At 38.2% G+C, this 20489-nt stretch overlaps 2 protein-coding genes across 3 annotated transcripts in view; both read left to right on the top strand.

Moving 5' to 3' along the window:
- Window positions 1–4104, top strand: part of adgra3 (adhesion G protein-coupled receptor A3) — a 31077-nt gene extending 26973 nt beyond the window's left edge. For both annotated transcript variants that reach the window (XM_083540838.1, XM_083540837.1), the window contains 3 exons: window positions 1173–1318; window positions 1426–1521; window positions 2258–4104. In XM_083540838.1, coding sequence (XP_083396964.1) covers window positions 1173–1318; window positions 1426–1521; window positions 2258–3731 — 1716 coding nt within the window. In that variant the 3' untranslated portion in view covers window positions 3732–4104. The remainder of the gene's footprint in view (window positions 1–1172; window positions 1319–1425; window positions 1522–2257) is intronic.
- An 8429-nt stretch (window positions 4105–12533) lies between these two features.
- kcnip4a (potassium voltage-gated channel interacting protein 4a) overlaps window positions 12534–20489 on the top strand; it is a 163306-nt gene continuing 155350 nt past the window's right edge. Inside the window, exon 1 of the mRNA XM_083540857.1 lies at window positions 12534–12662. Within this exon, the coding sequence (XP_083396983.1) occupies window positions 12587–12662 (76 nt within the window). The 5' untranslated portion in view covers window positions 12534–12586. The remainder of the gene's footprint in view (window positions 12663–20489) is intronic.

Genomic DNA, 20489 nt, shown 5'->3' with positions numbered 1-20489 from the left:
TATATATATATATATATATATATATATATATATATATATATATATATATATATATATATATATATATATGTATATATGTATATATATACATATATATATATATATATGTATATATGTATATATATATTAATATTAGGGATGCACCGAAATGAAAATTCTTGGCCGAAACCGAAAAAGAGGAAAGCAAGGCAGAAAACCGAAACACCGAAAGAAATTGTGCCAATTATTATTACTATTGCATTTATGGCTATGACTGTGTACTAAACTTACTAAAATCAAGGCATTTCAATTGCATAAATCAATATTAAAGTTTCAAAAAATAAATCAATTACAAATTATGAAAATATTTATTAATTGCAACAATGCACAGGATAAAATAAATAAAAATTCAAACTTAAATGTTTAACTTAAATGCACTCATGTGTACATTAAATAATAATGTACAGGCCCTCTGGCCTGCTGAAAGGTTGTAAAATTAAATATGTTCTTTCATAAAAACAAAGTGCATTCAGAACAAGTGCAACTGTTTAAAGATACAACAATACAACACTATCACTCGGAAACTTCCTGCCTTTTCAAAAATGTCCGCCACAGACGGAGTGCGCGTGCTCGGAGGGGTTTTGCTTTTCTGTGCCGCGTTTCTCTCATATTCAGCATAGCGATCGGGATGTTTGGATTTCAGGTGATAAATTAAACCCGTCGTGGAGCAAGTCTTTGCAGACGCACCCCCTCTTGAAATTTCGGCATTACATGTTTTGCAAATCGCTATCCGTGGGTCTTTCTAAGATATACTGAAATACGTCCACACCGCAGACATGTTGCTTTAGACATGCACGTGCAGGCAGCGGTTTCTGTTTGCGTCATCACAACAAACTGTTTCAGTGATCAAAGTCTTTCGGCCGAAAACCGAAAATGCAATTTTGGGCCATTTTTGGCAGAAAATTTTCGGTGGCCGAATATTCGGTGCATCCCGTGTGTGTGTGTGTGTGTGTGTGTGTGTGTGTGTGTGTGTGTGTGTGTGTGTGTGTGTGTGTGTGTGTGTGTGTGTGTGTGTGTGTGTGTGTGTGTGTGTGTGTGTGTGTGTGTGTGTGTGTGTGTGTGTGTGTGTGTGTGTGTGTGTGTACATTTGTTGTGCTTGTTTGTCATTGTGTGTTTGTGTGCGTGTGCTTCAGGTAGGGATAGTGCTACATTACTCCACGCTGGCTACTGCCTTGTGGTCGGGCGTCACGGCTCGGAACATCTACAAGCAGGTCACACGCAAGACTAAGCAATATGAAGAGCTGGACGAGCCTCCTCCCCCACCCAGACCCATGCTCAGGTAACCCCTCACCCATTACTGATGGAAGAGGAAGTTCTTTAAAGGCCCTTAAAAAAAAAAATTTTTTTTTTCAAATAAAATATTTGCTTTATTTCTTTGCTCTTTAGGTTCTACTTGATAGGTGGAGGCATTCCTGTGATTGTTTGCGGCATAACTGCAGCTGCTAACATTAAAAACTATGGAGGCCGACCCGGTGCACCTTAGTAAGTATAAAAGGGAAAGGGGCTTGAAATCTCAAGCGACTCATGTGAGTCTACATGTCTGTTTAAAACATGGAAAAGTCAAGAGATTTACTGCAATTTAGTGCGAAGATTTGTCAGTGATTTCGTGTCGGCATTCTTATACAGGGATCTGGTCTGAAAACATTGTTTGTGCTTGTTTGCAGGTGAATGTACCTGCTACAGAGAGTGATTAAATGTTAGTTAACAGTTGTTATATTCTTAGTTATGTATACCTACAAGGTTTTTTGGCATATGCTGCAAAAAATGCCATGTGTATAATGAATAATTAGCAGCAGCAATAACTTGAGGCAGTGTGCAGTTCTGTGAGCCTAATTATCTATTTTTAGCTGAAGCCAAGTCATCCTGTGTCTGCCTGTTTCCCAGCCTCTCTGTTCTTCTCTAGTGTTTGAGTTGTGTAAGAGGACTGACTTAAAACACTTAATGAGCATTTAATTTATGTTGTTCCACTTAGACAATAGTGGTGTGATAAATGCAGGGATATGAAACACTAAGCAGACATCTGCTTATTTAGAAAGAGAAAATGAAACAGAAATGTATCTCCATATGCCTAATTGTACATTATTAATATTCCGCTCCAATGTGGCCTGATCTATGTATTTTTCTACTTTTAAGTACTTTTAAATGGATGCAAATGCTTACTACTAGGCTTTGATATACAATATGTTTTATTGAGTAAATGTATTTGTTGTGTTCTCAGTTGCTGGATGGCATGGGAGCCGAGTTTGGGTGCATTCTATGGTCCACTGGCCTTCATCATCTTTGTGGACTGCATGTACTTCCTGAGTATTCTTCTTCAGCTACGGCGTCACCCAGAAAGACGCTTTGAGCTTAAAGAACAGTCAGAGGAGCAGCAAAGACTCTCTGTGACTGAGATTGCTGCTGGTCCCTGTGCAGAATCATCTGGGCCAGTATCTCTGTCAGCACTTGAGAATGAGCACACGTTCTTAGCGCAGCTTTTTGGTGTGGCCGGAGCTTTGGCACTCTACGCACTGCTTTGGCTCTTTGGTGCCCTGGCTGTTTCTCAAGAATACCCTTTGGATTTGGCTTTTTCCTGCCTCTTTGGTGTGGTTGCTTTGGCTCTCGGAGCCTTCCTTGTTGGCCATCACTGTGTTACACGACAAGACATGCGCCGCCACTGGGCACAGGCTTGCTGCCTTGGACACCGAAGGTATGCCATGCAGGTTGACGCCCTCCTGGCACCAATGACTGGGGCCTCTGGGGACGGGTCAACTCATACAGGAAACGGTGAGGTAGCACGATGCCATACAAGCGCAACCGAGTCATCTTGTACTAACAAGAGTACTCAAAGTGTGCGCAACTCCACCCAAGGCTGCAAGCTGACCAATCTGCAAGTAGAAGCAGCTCAGTGCAAAACAATTCCTGCACCAACGAACGGCACGGCTTTATTAGACAACAGCTTAACCGAACACTCTTTGGATAATGAGATCAAGATGCATGTTGCTCCAGTGGAGGTCCAGTATCGTCCCAATATTGGCAGCAATGGCCACCCTGGATTGGGGAGTGCCAACGGCAACATCAACGGACACCCCGGGAGGCACCACAAGAACCGAGCACGGGCACACCGTGCAAGTCGACTCACTGTTTTGCGGGAATATGCCTACGATGTGCCCACCAGTGTAGAAGGCAGCGAGCATAGCGCCCCCCAGCGACGCCACCATCAAGAAAGTCTGCACGCCCGTAACAGCCGGCGTGCTGCATATCTGGCATACCGTGAGCGCCAGCAGAGCCAGCTCCAACAGGACAGCAGCGATGCTAGTGCTAGCTTGCCCCGTCGCACTCGCCAGTTCGACAGGGGTGCCAACAAAGGCACAGGCACCAGTGTTGTTAACGGCCTCGGAAAAAGCCGTTTCCGGAACAGTCTGGGAAGTGTCCTTGGTAGTGGGACGATTATCAGCCAAAGCAATGGGGTTAGTAAAGGATGTGAAGAAGGGAAGGAACCTGAAAATGAAATGTCAAGCTCAATCAAAGACTGCCCAAAGCAGCCCCTTCCTGTAGAACTCGAAGTTCAGCCAAAGTCATATGGACTGAACCTGGCGTCAGAGAATGGACTTGCTAAAAGTTCAGAGAGGCAACAGAACCTGTCACCTCTCAATACAGACAGCACAGCTGCCATTAAGACTGGTTTGTGGAAACATGAAACTACAGTGTAGCAACATTTCCATCCTCAGAGACTGCTATTTACACTTTTTCTGTCAAACTGTGAACTTAAAAAAAGAAAAAACAAAAAAATACTTTGCATTTTTAATAGTAAATTTTAAGTGTTTTTAAAAAAACAGATTTTTATAAATGAGTTGTTTTGAAGAAGTCACCTCTTAGTATACCACTTGCTAATTGTTGTAGACGATCTATAAATGATCTATTTTTATATCGTTTATTTCTTTTTCACATGTGCACACGATTTTGTATGATAAGGTACACAACAGTTGGGCAAAGCTAGAGTTGGTCTTCTGTTTGAACCTTTTCTAGCGTAATGAAGCAGTTGCAAAATTCATTTGTGAAATAAAATAATAATTGTTTAAAAAATGCACTGTTGCTTGTGTTTGATCCCACAGGACATCGAATTAATAACTAAGCATTTTATCAGATGTCATTATCCAGACTCTAGTTAATGTAAGTGATTCTCAATACAATATAGTATCTGCTTCCGAAAGTCTCGCACTTCTATCTTTTAATTGAGATTGGAGTTTCGTATCAGACTGTTTCACTGCAATGTGGTGCCAATGCTGCAGTGTTAAGAATATTCTGGCCCACTACGCCCTGAATCAACGCCTACACTGTAATTGTCTCTCATTCCGTTTTCTCTCTTTTTTTTTTTTTTTTTACTTTTGATAAGGCCTAATGGATGCAAAGCAGGATGGAATTAATTCTGCTTGGATTCAAAGGTTCGATGATAAAATCTGCAAAAAACTCAGCATGGCATTTGTGTAATATTTGTCCAGGACCGTAGTTTACTGGCCATTTAACATTATATTTCTTTTTTACCTACAATTGAGTTCACATGAAAGCCTAATCTGACTGAGTATGTACTCTCACAAACTGTACAATGCTGTGTTTGCTTCAGTACCTGCATCGCTGCAGTGTATAGAAATAGCTCAAATTTCTTCATCGACACTATTTTTATTCCCATGTCTGAGCAGTGCAGGGATTTCACATTGTTATATGGCTTCCTTCAACCATTATGAGCTCTCACACCACCCACATTATCAGTATTACAGTTCAGAACTTTTAAGAGAAGAAAATTAACGGACATAAAAAGCAATATTGTGTTCGAGCATCTTAATTAAATCTTTGTCCATTCATACCTAGAACGGTTTAGATTATGGGGTGATTCATTGCAGCTCCATCTTGGATATCAGGGAAGTCCAGGAGAGTAGAGTCTCTTTAGTCACTCTAGCACAGGGGTGTCATTTTATATAATGGACCAGACTATACTTAGTCCAATGTCAAGTGATATACAAGTTCAGCTAATTTCATTGAATGTATTATAATTGATCTAAAGTTTACATTTTCATTAAACGTTCATCACTTATAAATACAAATAATGTATTTACATTTATATACACCTCTCTGGACATATTGGAAGGCAAGGTCAAGGCTTTTGTTTTCTTTGTTACACACTGAAGGCTTTTGGGATCGAGATCAAAATCTAAACATGCATCTCAGCTTGTATTTTCTGAAATGTACAATTAGATGTGTTACACAAAGAAACACCCAGGGTTTAGGTAAGCAGAAGAATCGGAACAGGTAGTTAACAGTTAAAATTTGGTTGTGTATCCCTTGTTTGCATTAACGTTCATCGAACTGCTGTGTTCTTTCTAGTGATGCTTTTAATTTTTCTGTACATTTCTAAAAAAAAATAAAAATAGTCATACAATTAATTTTATGATCTCAAACCCAAATGTGTACTTGGAGGGGACTTTATGTATGTTAAAGATGAAAAATCAGACACTAAAAAACATTTATTTCCTATAAAAAATTTGAAATAAAAATATATGTACACATTTTATTAACTTTTGAACATCTTAAACAAAGTTATCGTACTCTTTGGACCTTGATATTTCCCTCGTAAGGGACTCAGCACTATTTGTATAAATTCATTATAATCAAAACATTAAGTGAACAATTTTGTAAGGAAAAATTTTAACTAGTGAGTAAACACTCATTATTTATTATGAACCTTATTCTATGGGGCTCTACCATATATTACGATATGAAGTCCTTATTGATGCTGAATACTGAGACACTTCCATGTTATTGCTGATATATTCTGGGTAGGGAATCAATGTAGTTTACATTATAATTTGGAAATGAAAATATTAGAGTTGGATAAAAATTCAACCATGTAGATTTAAATTAGCCTATCCATCCATCCATCCATCCATCTTCTCCCGCTTATCCAAGACCGGGTCGCGGGGGCAGCAGTCTAAGCAAAGATGCCCAGACTTCCCTCTCCCTAGCCACTTCTTCCAGCTCTTCCGGGGGGACACCAAGGCGTTCCCAGGCCAGCCGGGAGACATAGTCTCTCCAGCGTGTCCTAGGTCTTCCCCGGGGTCTCCTCCCAGTGGGACGTGCCCAGAACACCTTCCCAGGAAGGCGTCCAGGAGGCATCCGGAACAGATGCCCGAGCCACCTCAGCTGACCCCTCTCGATGTTTAGGAGCAGCGGATCTACTCTGAGCTCCTCCTGAGTGACTGAGCTTCTCACCCTATCTCTAAGGGATCGCCCAGCCACCCTGCGGAGAAAGCTCATTTTGGCCGCCTGTATCCGGGATCTTGTCCTTTCGGTCATGACCCAGAGCTCATGACCATAGGTGAGAGTAGGAACGTAGATTGACCGGTAAATCGAGAGTTTCGCCTTGCGGCTCAGCTCTTTCTTCACCACGACAGACCGGTACATCGACCGCATTACTGCAGAAGCTGCACCGATCCGTCTGTCAATCTCCCGTTCCACCCTTCCCTCACTCGTGAACAAAACCCCAAGATACTTAAACTCCTCCACTTGCGGCAGGAACTCCCCACCAACCTGAAGTGGGCAAGCCACCCTTTTCCGACTGAGGACCATGGCCTCGGATTTGGAGGTGCTGATTCTCATCCCAGCCGCTTCACACTCGGCTGCAAACCGTCCCAGTGCATGCTGAAGGTCCTGGTCTGATGAAGCCAACACGACATCATCATCTGCAAAGAGCAAAGACGAAATCACCGGACACCCTCCGACCCCTGGCTGCGCCTAGAAATTCTGTCCATAAAAATTATGAACAGAACCGGTGACAAAGGGCAGCCCTGCCGGAGTCCAACATGCACCGGGAACAAGTCTGACTTACTGCCGGCAATGCGAACCAAGCTCCTGCTTCGGTCGTACAGGGACCGGACAGCCCTTAGTAAAGGGCCCCCAACCCCATACTCCCGGAGCACCCTCCACAGGCGGCCGCGAGGGACACAGTCGAATGCCTTTTCCAAATCCACAAAACACATGTGGACTGGTTGGGCAAACTCCCATGAACCCTCCAGCACCCTGTAGAGGGTATAGAGCTGGTCCAGTGTTCCACGGCCTGGACGAAAACCACACTGTTCCTCCTGAATCCGAGGTTCCACTATCGGCCGTATTCTCCTCTCCAGTACCCTGGCATAGACTTTCCCAGGTAGGCTGAGAAGTGTGATCCCCCTATAGTTGGAACACACCCTCCGGTCCCCCTTCTTAAAAAGAGGGACCACCACCCCGGTCTGCCATTCCAGAGGCACTGTCCCCGACCGCTACGTGATGCTGCAGAGGCGTGTCAGCCAAGACATCCCCACAACATCCAGAGACTTGAGGTACTCAGGGCGAATCTCATCCACCCCCGGTGCCTTGCCACTGAGGAGTTTCTTTACTACCTCGGTGACTTCAGCTTGGGTAAATTAGTCTAAATTATTGAATTTAAAAAGTAGCCTATTTCCAATGTAAAAGTTTAAGCTTGCTAATGCAGAACATTATGCAGAACATTTATTAAACTTTATGAGGATTATACAGTTTTACCTTACCGTGCTGGTGTTTCACCCATGACTTGGGACACAAACATTTTCCTGCTGCAGGTTGACTTGTACTCTGCCATTTCGCAAGCGGCTGTGTTAGTTTGCAGTCACGCTAAGCCGTAACCTCAGCAGCCCAACTAATTCTATAACGGCAATCGTTGACAATAAATTTCATGATTATTATCGCAGCCTTTGCAAAATTGCACAGCATATCTTTAGTACATTTAATCAGTAGCACGGGTTTATTGCTCAATTTTGCCCACTTGTAAAGTAACAGACACTGGTCCCCTGCTGGTCTAGTGGTTAGGATGCGGCTCTCTCACTGCTGCGGCCCAGGTTCGATCCCCGGTCAGGGAACCAACCCCAGCCACTCTCAGTGCCGGTCCCAAGCCCGGATAAATGGGGAGGTTTGCGTTAGGAAGGGCATCCAGCGTAAAAACGTGCGGAGGATCCGCTGTGGCGACCCCTAATGGGAGAAGCCGAAAGAAAGTTTAGTAAAGTAACAGACACTATTGTTTTTTCTCTCTTGTAATCTTTCAGTTTAGTCCTCATGATCCATAAGTATTTCTGGGATGGATTTTAATAGAACCTTCATTGTAGCAGTTCTAGCTTGTAGGCCATATGATTGGCAATCCTCAAACACTGTACATTTTACATCCAGTTGATTGGAACTTTTGCATGAAGGTTAAACAATTATTATGGAAACTAATAAAAAGCCGGTTATCTGTTCTGGTCATCTGCTTCCAGCCAAGGGGAGTGCTTCCAATATAAATGAATATTTATTCTTTTAACAATTACAGGGACATTTCAATGAGACAAAGTTGTATTACCAGGCTACCTGTATTTTAAAAACACACAAGTGTTAGAATGATATCTTAGAACTGATGTTTATATGCTTTGTTGTCTTATACTTGTTTATATGCTTTGTTTGTTTAAGCAAAACATTTTGATATTCAATCCATGTTTATGTCGAGCATTAGCTGTACATGTTTATGATGCGAATAAGGCCAGAATTTTATTCCCCTTATCCATCAATTTTTGATGACTTCTTTCTGTATTAAACACATTATGGGTGATTGCAGAGAAGCAATAATTTTGCACATTTTGGTGCTCATTTCAGCAAATGTGGCTATAAAAGGCAACGATGTGAAGCTGTGTCTCAGAAATGAAGAGTGATGTTTTCCATAAAGTTGTTCCACCTGTGCCTGGTAGTGTTGGATTTGTTCAACTTTAAAAAGAACAAATATTTTGGGTGCAGTGGCGTATTTAGTCAAAAAAAGACAGTGGTTTCAAATGTAAATACTTCCTATGCATCTTTTAATTTTCTATCAACTGGCAATTCCTGAGAATGTATACCTGTGTCAGTGCAAACATATTTTATTTATTGTGCATTTTACCACTTCATTTAATTGTTGTTTTAAGAAATTAACAGGTTGTTTATTGTTTGAACTTTTTGTCAAAAATTGCTTAGATTGTCGTTCAAGAAAAGATAGAAAGTCCCGATCTAACTGATGGGTCAAAAACAAAACCATAGCATTTAAGGTTTTTGAATGTGGTGGTGTTTGAGCCAGAAAAAAACAGAAATCTAATATTTAACCATGACACATCAAAGGCTTAGCAGTTTGCTTTTCTACACTGCAATGCAGGAAAAAAAAAAAAAAAAAAAAACCCCAATAATAATAATGTCAACTTCAATTTAATGAGAAATTTAGTCAAAGCAAAAAAAAATAAACAAATAAAAAGGTATTCTAGGATGGATAAATCCGGAACACACTGTGTGGCTCCAGTAAAACACCAGAATGTTACTTGACATATCTTAAAAATAATGTTAACCCACACAATAAAAATGTGTGCTGTAGCATTTTCACATTTTGTTTTATTGCAATCTTATTTATAAAAAAAAACAAAAAAAAACAAACAAACATATCACTGAAGCATGGAGGGCTTAACTATGACAAACATCTCTGGTGGTCACACCAGATAATGACTGGTTTTCGGACACTGCCACAGTCAATCAGATAATCAACTATGAGCAGATATTGTTTGTCATTGGGTTTGCATCATGACAGGCTTTGATAAGCATCTGTGGTCTGTATATTTTTTTGTGTAACTGGCATAGGGGGCAATATTTGGCTGGGTTATTATACTTTCCTTTATAATGCATTGCATGAATATACTGCATTATCCAAGACATAAGGCTACATAGACTTCTCACAATTCATATCTCAATTAGTAGCTCAATTAATCTAATGGTTTCCCATTGATAACCTTAAAGTGCACAAAATGTTTCGTACAATCAAGTTGTTTCTGTTAATCTACTTGTTTGTAAATGTGTGCAACAAAAAAGGGAATCTAATTAGAATAAAAAATAAATAAATACAAATAGAATCTACATTAGTGTAATCTATTGGTACTCATTTTGCATCATGTCACATTTGATATTTTATTTAGTTTTAATAGCTCATATGATTTTCATGAGCATAACAGGACAACTTTGAACACTTTTAGCCTGTAAAAAAAAACTATTTCTGAAAACTGAACACAAATGCACCATCTGGCAGATGGTGGGAATATTAGGATTTTTTATTCTTTGTCTCTTTCATTTCTCTGTGAAGCTTCCCTCTGTGCCAGGAGACTGCTGTATACTGTACAACAGACAAGATAAAAGGCAACATCTCTTGAGAAAGAACAATCACTATTGGCATCATTTGCCCAAATATGCATAATTAGAGTCAGTGTGGGAGATGTTTCGATGATGCCACTAAACCATTATAGTGAGAGCTGTTAATATTTGTTTAAAAGTTCCATGGAGGCATGCTGGGCCACAGGAATAACAATACTGTCATCATTAATAGCTTAGACAAGCGGGTATGATGATGTTATTTGCTTTAAGGAATGTGCATAATATACACTGTTATATTCACTTTTTTTTTTTAAACATTTGGACAATTGGAGATCTGAAGAGAATGGACAGCCTGCTTGTGAGCAATGAAGAAAGGCTAGAGTAATTCCATAACCACTATGTGCAATTGTGAGCTGAAAAGATCTCAAAATTCATGGCATTCTGAAGCCTGAGGATGATAAAATTACATGCCAAGATCTGAAAGCTGAGACTAAAATAGGCACAGGTTCACCATAGCTGGATTTTGGAAAAATATAACCTGGTCTGATGAATCTCAACGACTTCTGAGGCACACAGAGGTACCAACCTCCTGCTGTTGGGTAGGAGTAATCAAATGTATGTTAGAGGTAAACCTTGAACTTTTACACATGGACAATCAATAAACACATTTTTCTTATAATGTTCGTTCATTCATTCATTTATTCATTCATCCATTTATCCATCATCAAATGGATAAATGGGAAAAAAATAAATTATAACACACCCATAAAATGAACACAGCCCCACTTGAGGTATCACACCCAGTTACACCCAAAAAGTATTTTACAATAGGAAAGGAAGAAAGTTACATGGGCTAAATATACACAAAAACTGCACACAAACAGTACACAAACACTAATTATATAACCATAATTCTTTTTATACAGATATTAGTTACATCCCTTGTACATCACATAAGGAGCTGCGGGAAGGATCATGGGGACATACAGTAAATAGTTGTATACTTTTTGGTGTGCTTTTTCTTCTTGCAAATAGAACTTACTTTTGCACATACTTTGTTCTTTTACTATCTTCCCCTGGAGCGCCCACCCAGGCAATAAATGAGGACTTTAGAACCTGCCGCTTTTCTTCCTCGAGAGAAAGTGCATTTTTTTTTTTTTTTTGGGGAGTTAAAAAAAAATAAATGAATACATGTATATATGTGTGCGTGTGTGTGTGCTTCTGTTTGCTCACAGCTTTCCCTGTCAAACAAACAAACAAAAAAACCCTTAATATCAGGGCGGGAAATGTGGATACTGTCTGCGCATGCGCATCACAGCAGTGTAGCACACACTGATCGCCACATCACAGACAGGCAGCGCTTCCTTTCTCCCTCCCTGTCCAGTTTTGTTTGTCTTGATGTGGAGATAAGTGATGATAAACAAAAGAATAAGCTACCCGTGCCTCGGATTTAAAGCTAATGATCCAAAAGACAAAAGGCAAATATCTATAATTTGTCCCGCTAACATCCATAACTCATGAGCTACCATGTAATTGGTTAGCTAAAGATCGGCATACAGGCTAACTTAAAAGAGAAACGACAGCTGAGGGCGGGAATTAAAATTAATTGGTAATTGAGTTGTCCTCATGTGTTTGACCTTTTGTTTTGAAACAAAATTTTTATAAATATGAGAAGTGCCCTTTTTTCACTTGAGCCCCTGCCCCTCAAAATGTCTCTTTAGCACGCCACATACACTTATATAACCATAATACTAAGTTATAAGACTATAATAACATACTACTTATATAACCACAATTCAAATAAAAGATATTAGTTAACAACATGAGCTACAGAAGGGGTCGTCGGTACGCACAGAAAATAGTTGCATGCTTTTGGATGCATATTCTGTAAATAGAACTTACTTTTACACACACTTTGCACTTTTATTGTCTTTATGTATAAAACATGAGTAATCTGCATGAACTTTGCATTCTTATTTTCTGAAATGTTTGACGCTATTTTTAATCACAGTGTTTGACAGGTGTTTTGTTATGTGCTGTAATCCATTGTGAGTTTCACAAGAACGCTTTTCAGAGCTGCTATTAAAAGCACATTGCGTTTGTTTGCTTTGTAATAAAACGATAATGAGGACACAGAGAGAGAGAGAGAGAGAGAGAGAGAGAGAGAGAGAGAGAGAGAAAAGCCAGCACTGGTGTAGCATGCTACGCAGGGAAAAGAGCGCGCGAGACTGGATTGGAGGCGCTACACCGGCGGTGCGCGCGCGTCACTCGTCTCCATTCAGCAGTAAGGGCGAGATAGCGCAACAGCGCGCGCACACGGGGCAGCATTCGGCGTCTTAATGAGGCTTCACCACAGCGACGTTTCTGCAGAATAATGGATGCAAAGGTCACAGAGAGCAGCAGTCGTGCTCAGGTTGCCACACTGAGTTCAACGAGTGGTAGGATTCGAGGTGCATGAAAGCCTTTCCCATGGCATGCGTGTCTATGGTGTAAAGTTCAACGTGGACCTGCATGTTGTTTTTGTTGGAGGTGTAGTCATGTACTTTTGCCATGTTCTTAACGTTTACACGTGGGTATCAGTAGCATTTTAGGGAAAAAAAAGTTTCATTTCTATGCACTGGTGGAGGTGAGGATGTATCCATCTCTTGCACCTTTTACAGTATATATAGCTCTAACCTGGAAAGTCGCTTTAGCGGTACAATTTAAGCACCTTTTCATGTAAAAGGTACCAGTGGTGTGCTTCTAGGGGGTTCTATTACAAGTAATGGTAGTACAGCGTAGTAGCCTTTTCTTTAATTGTCACTTTTTTGTTTTGTTTAGCTCAATGTTATGCTCTCAAAGCTCAATTATAAATGAATACTTTATAGGGTTTTAATTACAAAACCTGGGAGTATGATCACAGCACTACCATGGCAAATTAGTTTCTTACTTACACTTCAGTATCACATATTCTCTAAATGATCTTCCCTCTCCACAGAGTTGTCATATGCTGACAGTTTGATCATTTTTCCCCCCTCTTTGTATCAGATGAGAGCAGCATGCTGAGAAAAATCCACATAAACCGCGAAAGTGAGAAAGAAACTGAATTCTGAACCAGATCAGTGTATGCTTTTTCATTCCTGATTTAGGGTTGTGTGAATTTTCCAGACCACATGAACAAATATTCAAATTTTGGTGTAAGGTTTTGTAAATATGTTTTTTGTAAAAACACAGTCTGTCATCAACACATGACAACTGCATATGAAAAATGCTGGAATACTGCATTATGCAATGCATACATACCTGTTTACTTTATTTTGTACTGTGGACAGTGATGTCTCTGCTTGGGTATGCATCGAGCCTCATTTTGTAGCACAGCTGGTATATTACACTTATATTTTGTTTTAGCACCATTTGGCATTCCCCAAATAGAACATCATGTCAGTAGGTTCAATCACCTTGGTGTGTACCATGAATTTCAAAAAGCAGTTAATTTCTCCTCTCTTTGCCATATTTAACCTTCTGCTGTGTGACAATGTCTGCACTTGAATTAAGATCATTGTGCATAAATTGTATGCATCTGAAATATTGTCACCTGCTGCATTGCTAGATGTGAGACATCTTCTGGTTTGAAATGCTGCACAATCCTGGACAGTTTGCTGCATTTCATTTAGCAATTACATAAATACATTTTCATTTATTTTGTGTAAAAGTGTGCACTAGGATAGGAATAACTCACAACCCCTAAATGTCACAGCATCCTTTTTTTACATGCCACTATTTTACTTGTTCAGATATGACAATATTCTTAAATGTTGTAACTATTTTACACTAGTATAATAGTTACAACATTTAAGAATATTGTCATATCTGAACCAGTAAAATAGTGTTGATGCTTGTGAACTTGGATAATAATAAACAAAGAACCCAAGCTTTTTTCCATGTACATGGATCCTGCTCAGTCAGTGGTTTGAGACTTTTATGCCAAAATAACATTCAGATGTATTCATATATAATGTTAACATTTGAATATGGCTTGACTTTAACAAAAGTTTAAATGTTGTCTTTCAGATTTTTTTAAATGAACGAACATTAGATATAGTTAAATTACAGAATTTAAAGGTATTACATGCATTTAAAGCTGTAAGAACGGACTAATAGCTTGTCTGTTTCATGAGATTTATGAGACTAAATGTACTGTCTGCTAAGTTTAGACTAATTAGTGAGGTTTTACATTGAGAGATTTCTCAGCCACCAAATAAAGTTAAACTGACAAGTAATAACAAAACTGGATTTTTTTCTACCTGTAGACTATTTGTATTTGGTATATTGGTGTGACTGTAAATAAGGGCAAAGCACATAAAGCATGTTGGTTCTGAGTAACTTGTCCTGCAGCAAGTTAAGTCTCTATGTCATCAGTTTAAGTGGAGTATTAATATATAATAAAAAAGATGCATTCTAATGAAATATTCTCAGTCTCACAGCCCTTAACTGGAGCTGGGCTGTGTTTCCTTCTAAAACAGTAATGAACACTTTGTCCTGAATCTGTCAGAAAATGAAGGTTTATGTCAGTTTCGGAAAGGTGAATCTTACACTTCTAAATTTTACCTCAGTGATTTGAGCTCCATAGACTCTACCTGAAGAAGCACAGTCATGCAATACAATTTGAAATCTTTACAGATGTTCAAATATACTTCCATCTTTGAAGCAGTAACAAAGCCAAAGCTTACGGCTGGTGAATGCAGAGGTAAAGGAATTTTGGAATAAAAGCAGATTAGTTGGCATAGTGTTGAGAAACAAAACCTGTAATACTCAAGAAGAAGTACTCAAAGCCAGAGAAGATCAAACAAAGCCACTGATGCAACTTTCTTACCATTTACACTATATGGCCATAAGTCTGTCACTGTCTGATCAGTCATGCCCATATTTTGACTGTCACATTCCAGATTTAGTAACACATTGCTATCATAATAACCTATACTATTCTGGAAAGGATTTCCACACAAACAGTTCCTGTTCAAACCTTTCTAAAAAGATTTGTTTAGTTTAGAGCCAATTTTTGTTTCTTTTCTTGTCATGTGCTGGCCTAGTAAGCATCTGTTAATATGGCCGCTTGCTGTCGGATCTGTGCCAGACGAGATGGGTGGTGGGACAGGACATAGTCAGAAATAAACGTCCACGCAATAACCAACAGAAGGCGTTTGTTTTCCTGCGCCAAAATGAGAGTGGACAGGCTTTCATGTTAAGAATCTCCTGCCAAGCTTGTTTATACCACATATTCATTCTCTTGTTGATTATTTATTTACTCTGAGCAGCACTTTAAACTGCAATTTGGTATTGCAGGTTTGTAAAATAGTTATTTTTTACTGTTTGCATCATGTAATTAAACAGCTAATTTTTGTAAAGGATATGTATTATTCTGTACAGTTATGTGCAAAACTGTGTATTGATCTGATGCTGGTTTTAATCTGAGTGTGTACTGCAGCTGTACATTATATAACCCATCTGACTACTGTTGAATTAAAGATGTAACAAAATCAAAGGCCACAATCTACTGCAGAACATCACAGACACTGATGCAATCGTTTGTGATCTGAAGTTATGCTAGGAGTTATGCAGATCATCTGTTCAGAACTGAATGATGTCACAGTCTAAAGGAATTGAAGTGCTTATACATATGTAATAGCATAATTTACAGGTAATGCAGTGGAAAAAGTGTCAGGCTGGAATTAGTGATAAATTTTTAATTCAAATTCAAATTAATCAAACATCATCATATACCAAAATTTATTTTAGAGGAAAATCTGAAAGAAAGAAAGAAAGAAAGAAAGAAAGAAAGAAAGAAAGAAAGAAAGAAAGAAAGAAAGAAAGAAAGAAAGAAAGAAAATAAGAAAGAAAGAAAGAAAGAAAGAAAAAAAAGAAAAAAAGAAAGAAAGAAAAAAGAAAGAAAGAAAGAAAGAATGAAAAGAAAGAAAGAAAGATTTAAGATTGTAAACAGTTCAAACAGGAGTTATAGTTTAATATACTCCAGTGGTTAAAGAGATTTTCAGTTTAAACTTACTGTATTTTTCGGTTAGTCAAAGAAACTTAGAAATGAGCATCAGAAAATAATATGGACATATTCCTCGGTCTTGCGCACATGCAGTAATACCGGAAAATGCAGCGGCAGCCTATACCCAAAATGCCGCTCTGCTCTTAAAGGAGTCACAACATATTACCCCCGTTACACTGTGTAACAGACACTGTCGTTAAATTCTGTGTAAAGTTTAGTTTCAGTGTAGACACCTGCGGCTTATAGATAGGTGTGGCTTATTTATGTTTAAAATAAAAATCTTTGTCAAATTCAGTGGGTGCGACTTACTGTATATATGGGTGAAATTATATATTATATAATTATATATATTAAACATTATTTTATGGAATTAATATGATTAAATATCTTGAATAAATGTATTTTGAATAAATGTAATCAGTTTACATACGATATTCTGTAATGACAGAAAGAAAGGTAAAGGTAAAAAGTAACTATTTTGTAAAAATAATTTTTTGGTAGTAATTACAGCTTTGAGTCTTCTGAGGTAAGTCTTGGCAATCTTTACGTACCTAAAATTGGGCAATTTCTCCCATACTTTGGGCAGCATCTGTCGAATGCTATCCTCAGGTCTATCTACAGATGTTAAATGGAGTACAGAGATTGTCTTTAATAAACTGGTTATTCAGACAATTAACTGCGTCAGTCTTTTTCCTATATATTTTGCATCATTATTATGCTGAAAAACGAATCTTCGACCCAGTTAAAGCTGCATCCTGGAGCATATTTTCTTTAAGGACATATCTGCATTTGATTTGATCCACACTTCTTTTAATTTTGACCACTCTTCCTATCAATACCTCTGAACAACATTTTTAAACCACATCCTGTTAGGATGGTGTTAACCAGCTGTACTTCATGAGCTGTACTTGGTTTTCTCTAAAAATAGCACTTTGTGTCTCAGCAAACCAGACAATTCTTTTCTTTATGCTCTTAGTATACTTTAAGGGCCTATTATATTTATTTTATTTAAGGGGCTTCTGTCTATCCATTCTAATGTAAAGGCCTGATTAATTAAGTATTTATGAAATAGCTGTCTCTCTGGCAGGGTCTCTAATTTTTGCAGGCTGATCCTCCACAAAGCTGTGAGGGTGTTTAATTAGAGAACTTGTGGTAGCTGGCCAGTATATCATCATATCAATATAACAGCACATGTTGGCGGGTTTCTGTGTATTTTTGAAGTGAGTCATCTGGGGCATCAGTTTGTGTTTCTACATGTAACTTATATTTACTGCTCTGTGATTTAGCTAGTGTGACACAATCCAGCTTATTCTTTATCATACTATAGAAGAAAATATACAAACTAATTAATACAATAAAAATTCAACACATAAATTTGATATACAAAAATTGAAAGTGACATAATAGTTTTGTCTGCTATACTGTATACTGTAACTGTAATCTAGCCAGGGTTAATTCACATTCCCACTCTCTCACATTCTCTGCTGTAGAAAGACGAGAGACTCAGTACTTGGTAGGTGATGCTTTGTAATTTTGAAGAATCAGCAGCATTTAATTATATTTGGGCAAAATCTTGCACATTACTAAACAGATTTCTAGTACACCACTTCTTTCATCACTATCAGTTATTTTACTCGGTTTCAGTTTGCTTAGTGCACAGTGTGTGTTTTGGTATTCAATACCCAAAATCGGAAATAAATCTGTTTTCTTTAAATGTTTGTACCAGAATCTTACATCCAAGACCTTTAATTTTTAGTAAGTCTACTACTACTATTATTATTATCATTCTCTTAATAAAATTTAATAGAAAACCAGTGCGTTAAACTCAGTCTAGGTCATCTGCTGTAATCATGTGTAAGACTGACATCCAGTGGCTAAACATTTTACATACATGCATGCTCGATTAATTTTGGCCATCTGCAGACCATATTTGAAGGGAAACACATCTGTCATCCTTTAGTTTAAGCTCTGTTGTGCTATCTCTATTAATTTCATGAAAGCTCCCTGATCGCCTGATCATAACACTCATATGTCAGCCTTACTTGTACTTTCCTTATTCTTTATACAAGCATTAAGTCTTGTCTTCCCTGGAACGTAGTGGTCCAAATCTGTTCCAGCATGAAAATACCCCCCATGCACAACGTGAGCTTTGGAAAGACACTGTTTGCGCAGATTGACATGAAAGGAATACCCAAGAGGCCTGCTCGAGCCCTGACCTCAACTCCACTGAACACCTTTGGGATGCTTTGGAGCACTCAGCCTCAGGCCCTACTAGGCCTGCTCATCCGGAATCATTGCCTGACCTCACTAATGTCCTTCCGACTGAATGAGCACAAATCCCTAGGGCAACACTCCAAGATATAGTAGAAATCTTTCTAGAAGAGTGAAGGTTATTTTAACAGCAAAAGGGGGATATAAACATGAAATAAAATGCTAAAATATTTAATAAATATGGATGTCAGATTTCCACAAACGTTTGTAGCTGCCCTTTGGTATATAAGAAAACACCTGTCCTCTCAACAGTAAAACATAATACCCATCTTAATATAGACAGTTAGACTCCGAATAAAGGTACATATGCATGAAATCATGTTTATGTGAAGAGTTTTTCTCTCGTAAATTTTGTTTTAATATATCACAAAAGGCATGGTGGTGCAGTGAGTAGCACAGGTTCTTGTTCAAGCAGACCTAATAGTTAAAAGAAAAAAAAGATAAAAAAATCAACTCTTGTAAAAGTATAGGATTGAACTTATATTTAATAAATACAATACTATGCAGTTATCCCATCCTGTAAATATAAAATAAAATTAATAGCCACAATTTTTTTTATGAACAGAAATGCTTACCCATGATTTTTCATGGTATAGAACTATTAAAGTGTGCATTTAATCCAGTTAAAGACTAATGAGGTGATTATAAAAGTATTGCAGCACTTGGAATAGCTTTGGTGTGGGAGCAATATTTCAGATGAATTTCAATGCTTTTCTGAGCTTTTCCTGCATTAGCTGGTGGTTTAATTTGGAGCCAAGGTCACCGTGCTAATAGTTGCCCTATCTTTGACCTACATTCACTGCACTCCATCTCAGTCCAAACACAGCAGAAGCTGCCAAATAATGACTGTGCAACAAACTGCCATGACTTCACAAGACCAGATGCCACCGATTCACATTAACTTTCACTTCTGAGACCTTGAGCATTAGGACAAAGCCTTGTAGACTGTTATATAATCAAATCCTCAACTGTCAATCATTTAAACGTATGGACAAACAAGGTTCCATCATGATTGTCTTACCTGTGTGTGATCGTTACAGCAGTACTGTCATCTCCTTTTCTAGAAACCTGTGGCTGAAGTATTACCTGCTTTATAAAAAGGCTTTTCCAACGATTGTTGTGCACTAGTCACTATACTCAAAACATTGTTTTTATTGCCTTTTTTTATTATCTTTTGTTAAGGGTCTTATAACTTGATTTTTACTTATTAATATTTGGTTTATTTATACAAATAATATTGTAGTAATAATAATAATAATAATAAACAGTGTAAAAATACATTTAACATTGTTAATGTCTAAGACATTTTTATACCCTTTTTAAAATCCTTTTTTCCCAAATGTGTAAATAACTCCGACGCTAAGAAGGTTATTACACACTATTGGCTGTGATTTTATACCTTATAAAATGATCCATGCTGGGATGGTACTGTACCAATGAAATGTGTTCTTCGCTTATACCACTATTATTTCCTAATGCTGTTTTTTAATAATGAATGACACAACATACTTTTTAACTGTTTAAAGATACATATAACGTTAATGAATATGCCCAAGAGGCAATTAAGTAACTTTTATTTGTTATGGTAAAGCAGGCATCAACAGTTACTTGCTCACTTAAATGTTGTTTCTGGGAATATATGGCTACTTGCTCAGACTCTTATTCTCTTCTGTTGTTACTTGTCATGTTACAGAAAAAACCAGAAAGGGACAACTCTCTTAAAGACAAGTTTTGGGAAACTTACTGACTGTTGTAAAATGCTGACACCTGAGACTCCATCCACAAAAATTCGATAAACATCAACAATAAGATATATTTCCTTTTTAAACCACAGTATTCATTTATACCTAACTAATGCACATATGCTGATTTCAGAATTTAACCTCTCTGTGGTATGACTCTGAATAACCCATGTTAAACAAAATAATACAGATTTGTTTCTTATTTATTGGGCCCTAGAAGACATTTGACTGGA

This window comes from Silurus aristotelis (genome assembly GCF_946808225.1).
Source record: "Silurus aristotelis genome assembly, chromosome: 5".
NCBI classification, from domain to species: Eukaryota; Metazoa; Chordata; class Actinopteri; order Siluriformes; family Siluridae; genus Silurus; species Silurus aristotelis.
This window is presented reverse-complemented; position numbering and strand designations above follow the sequence as displayed.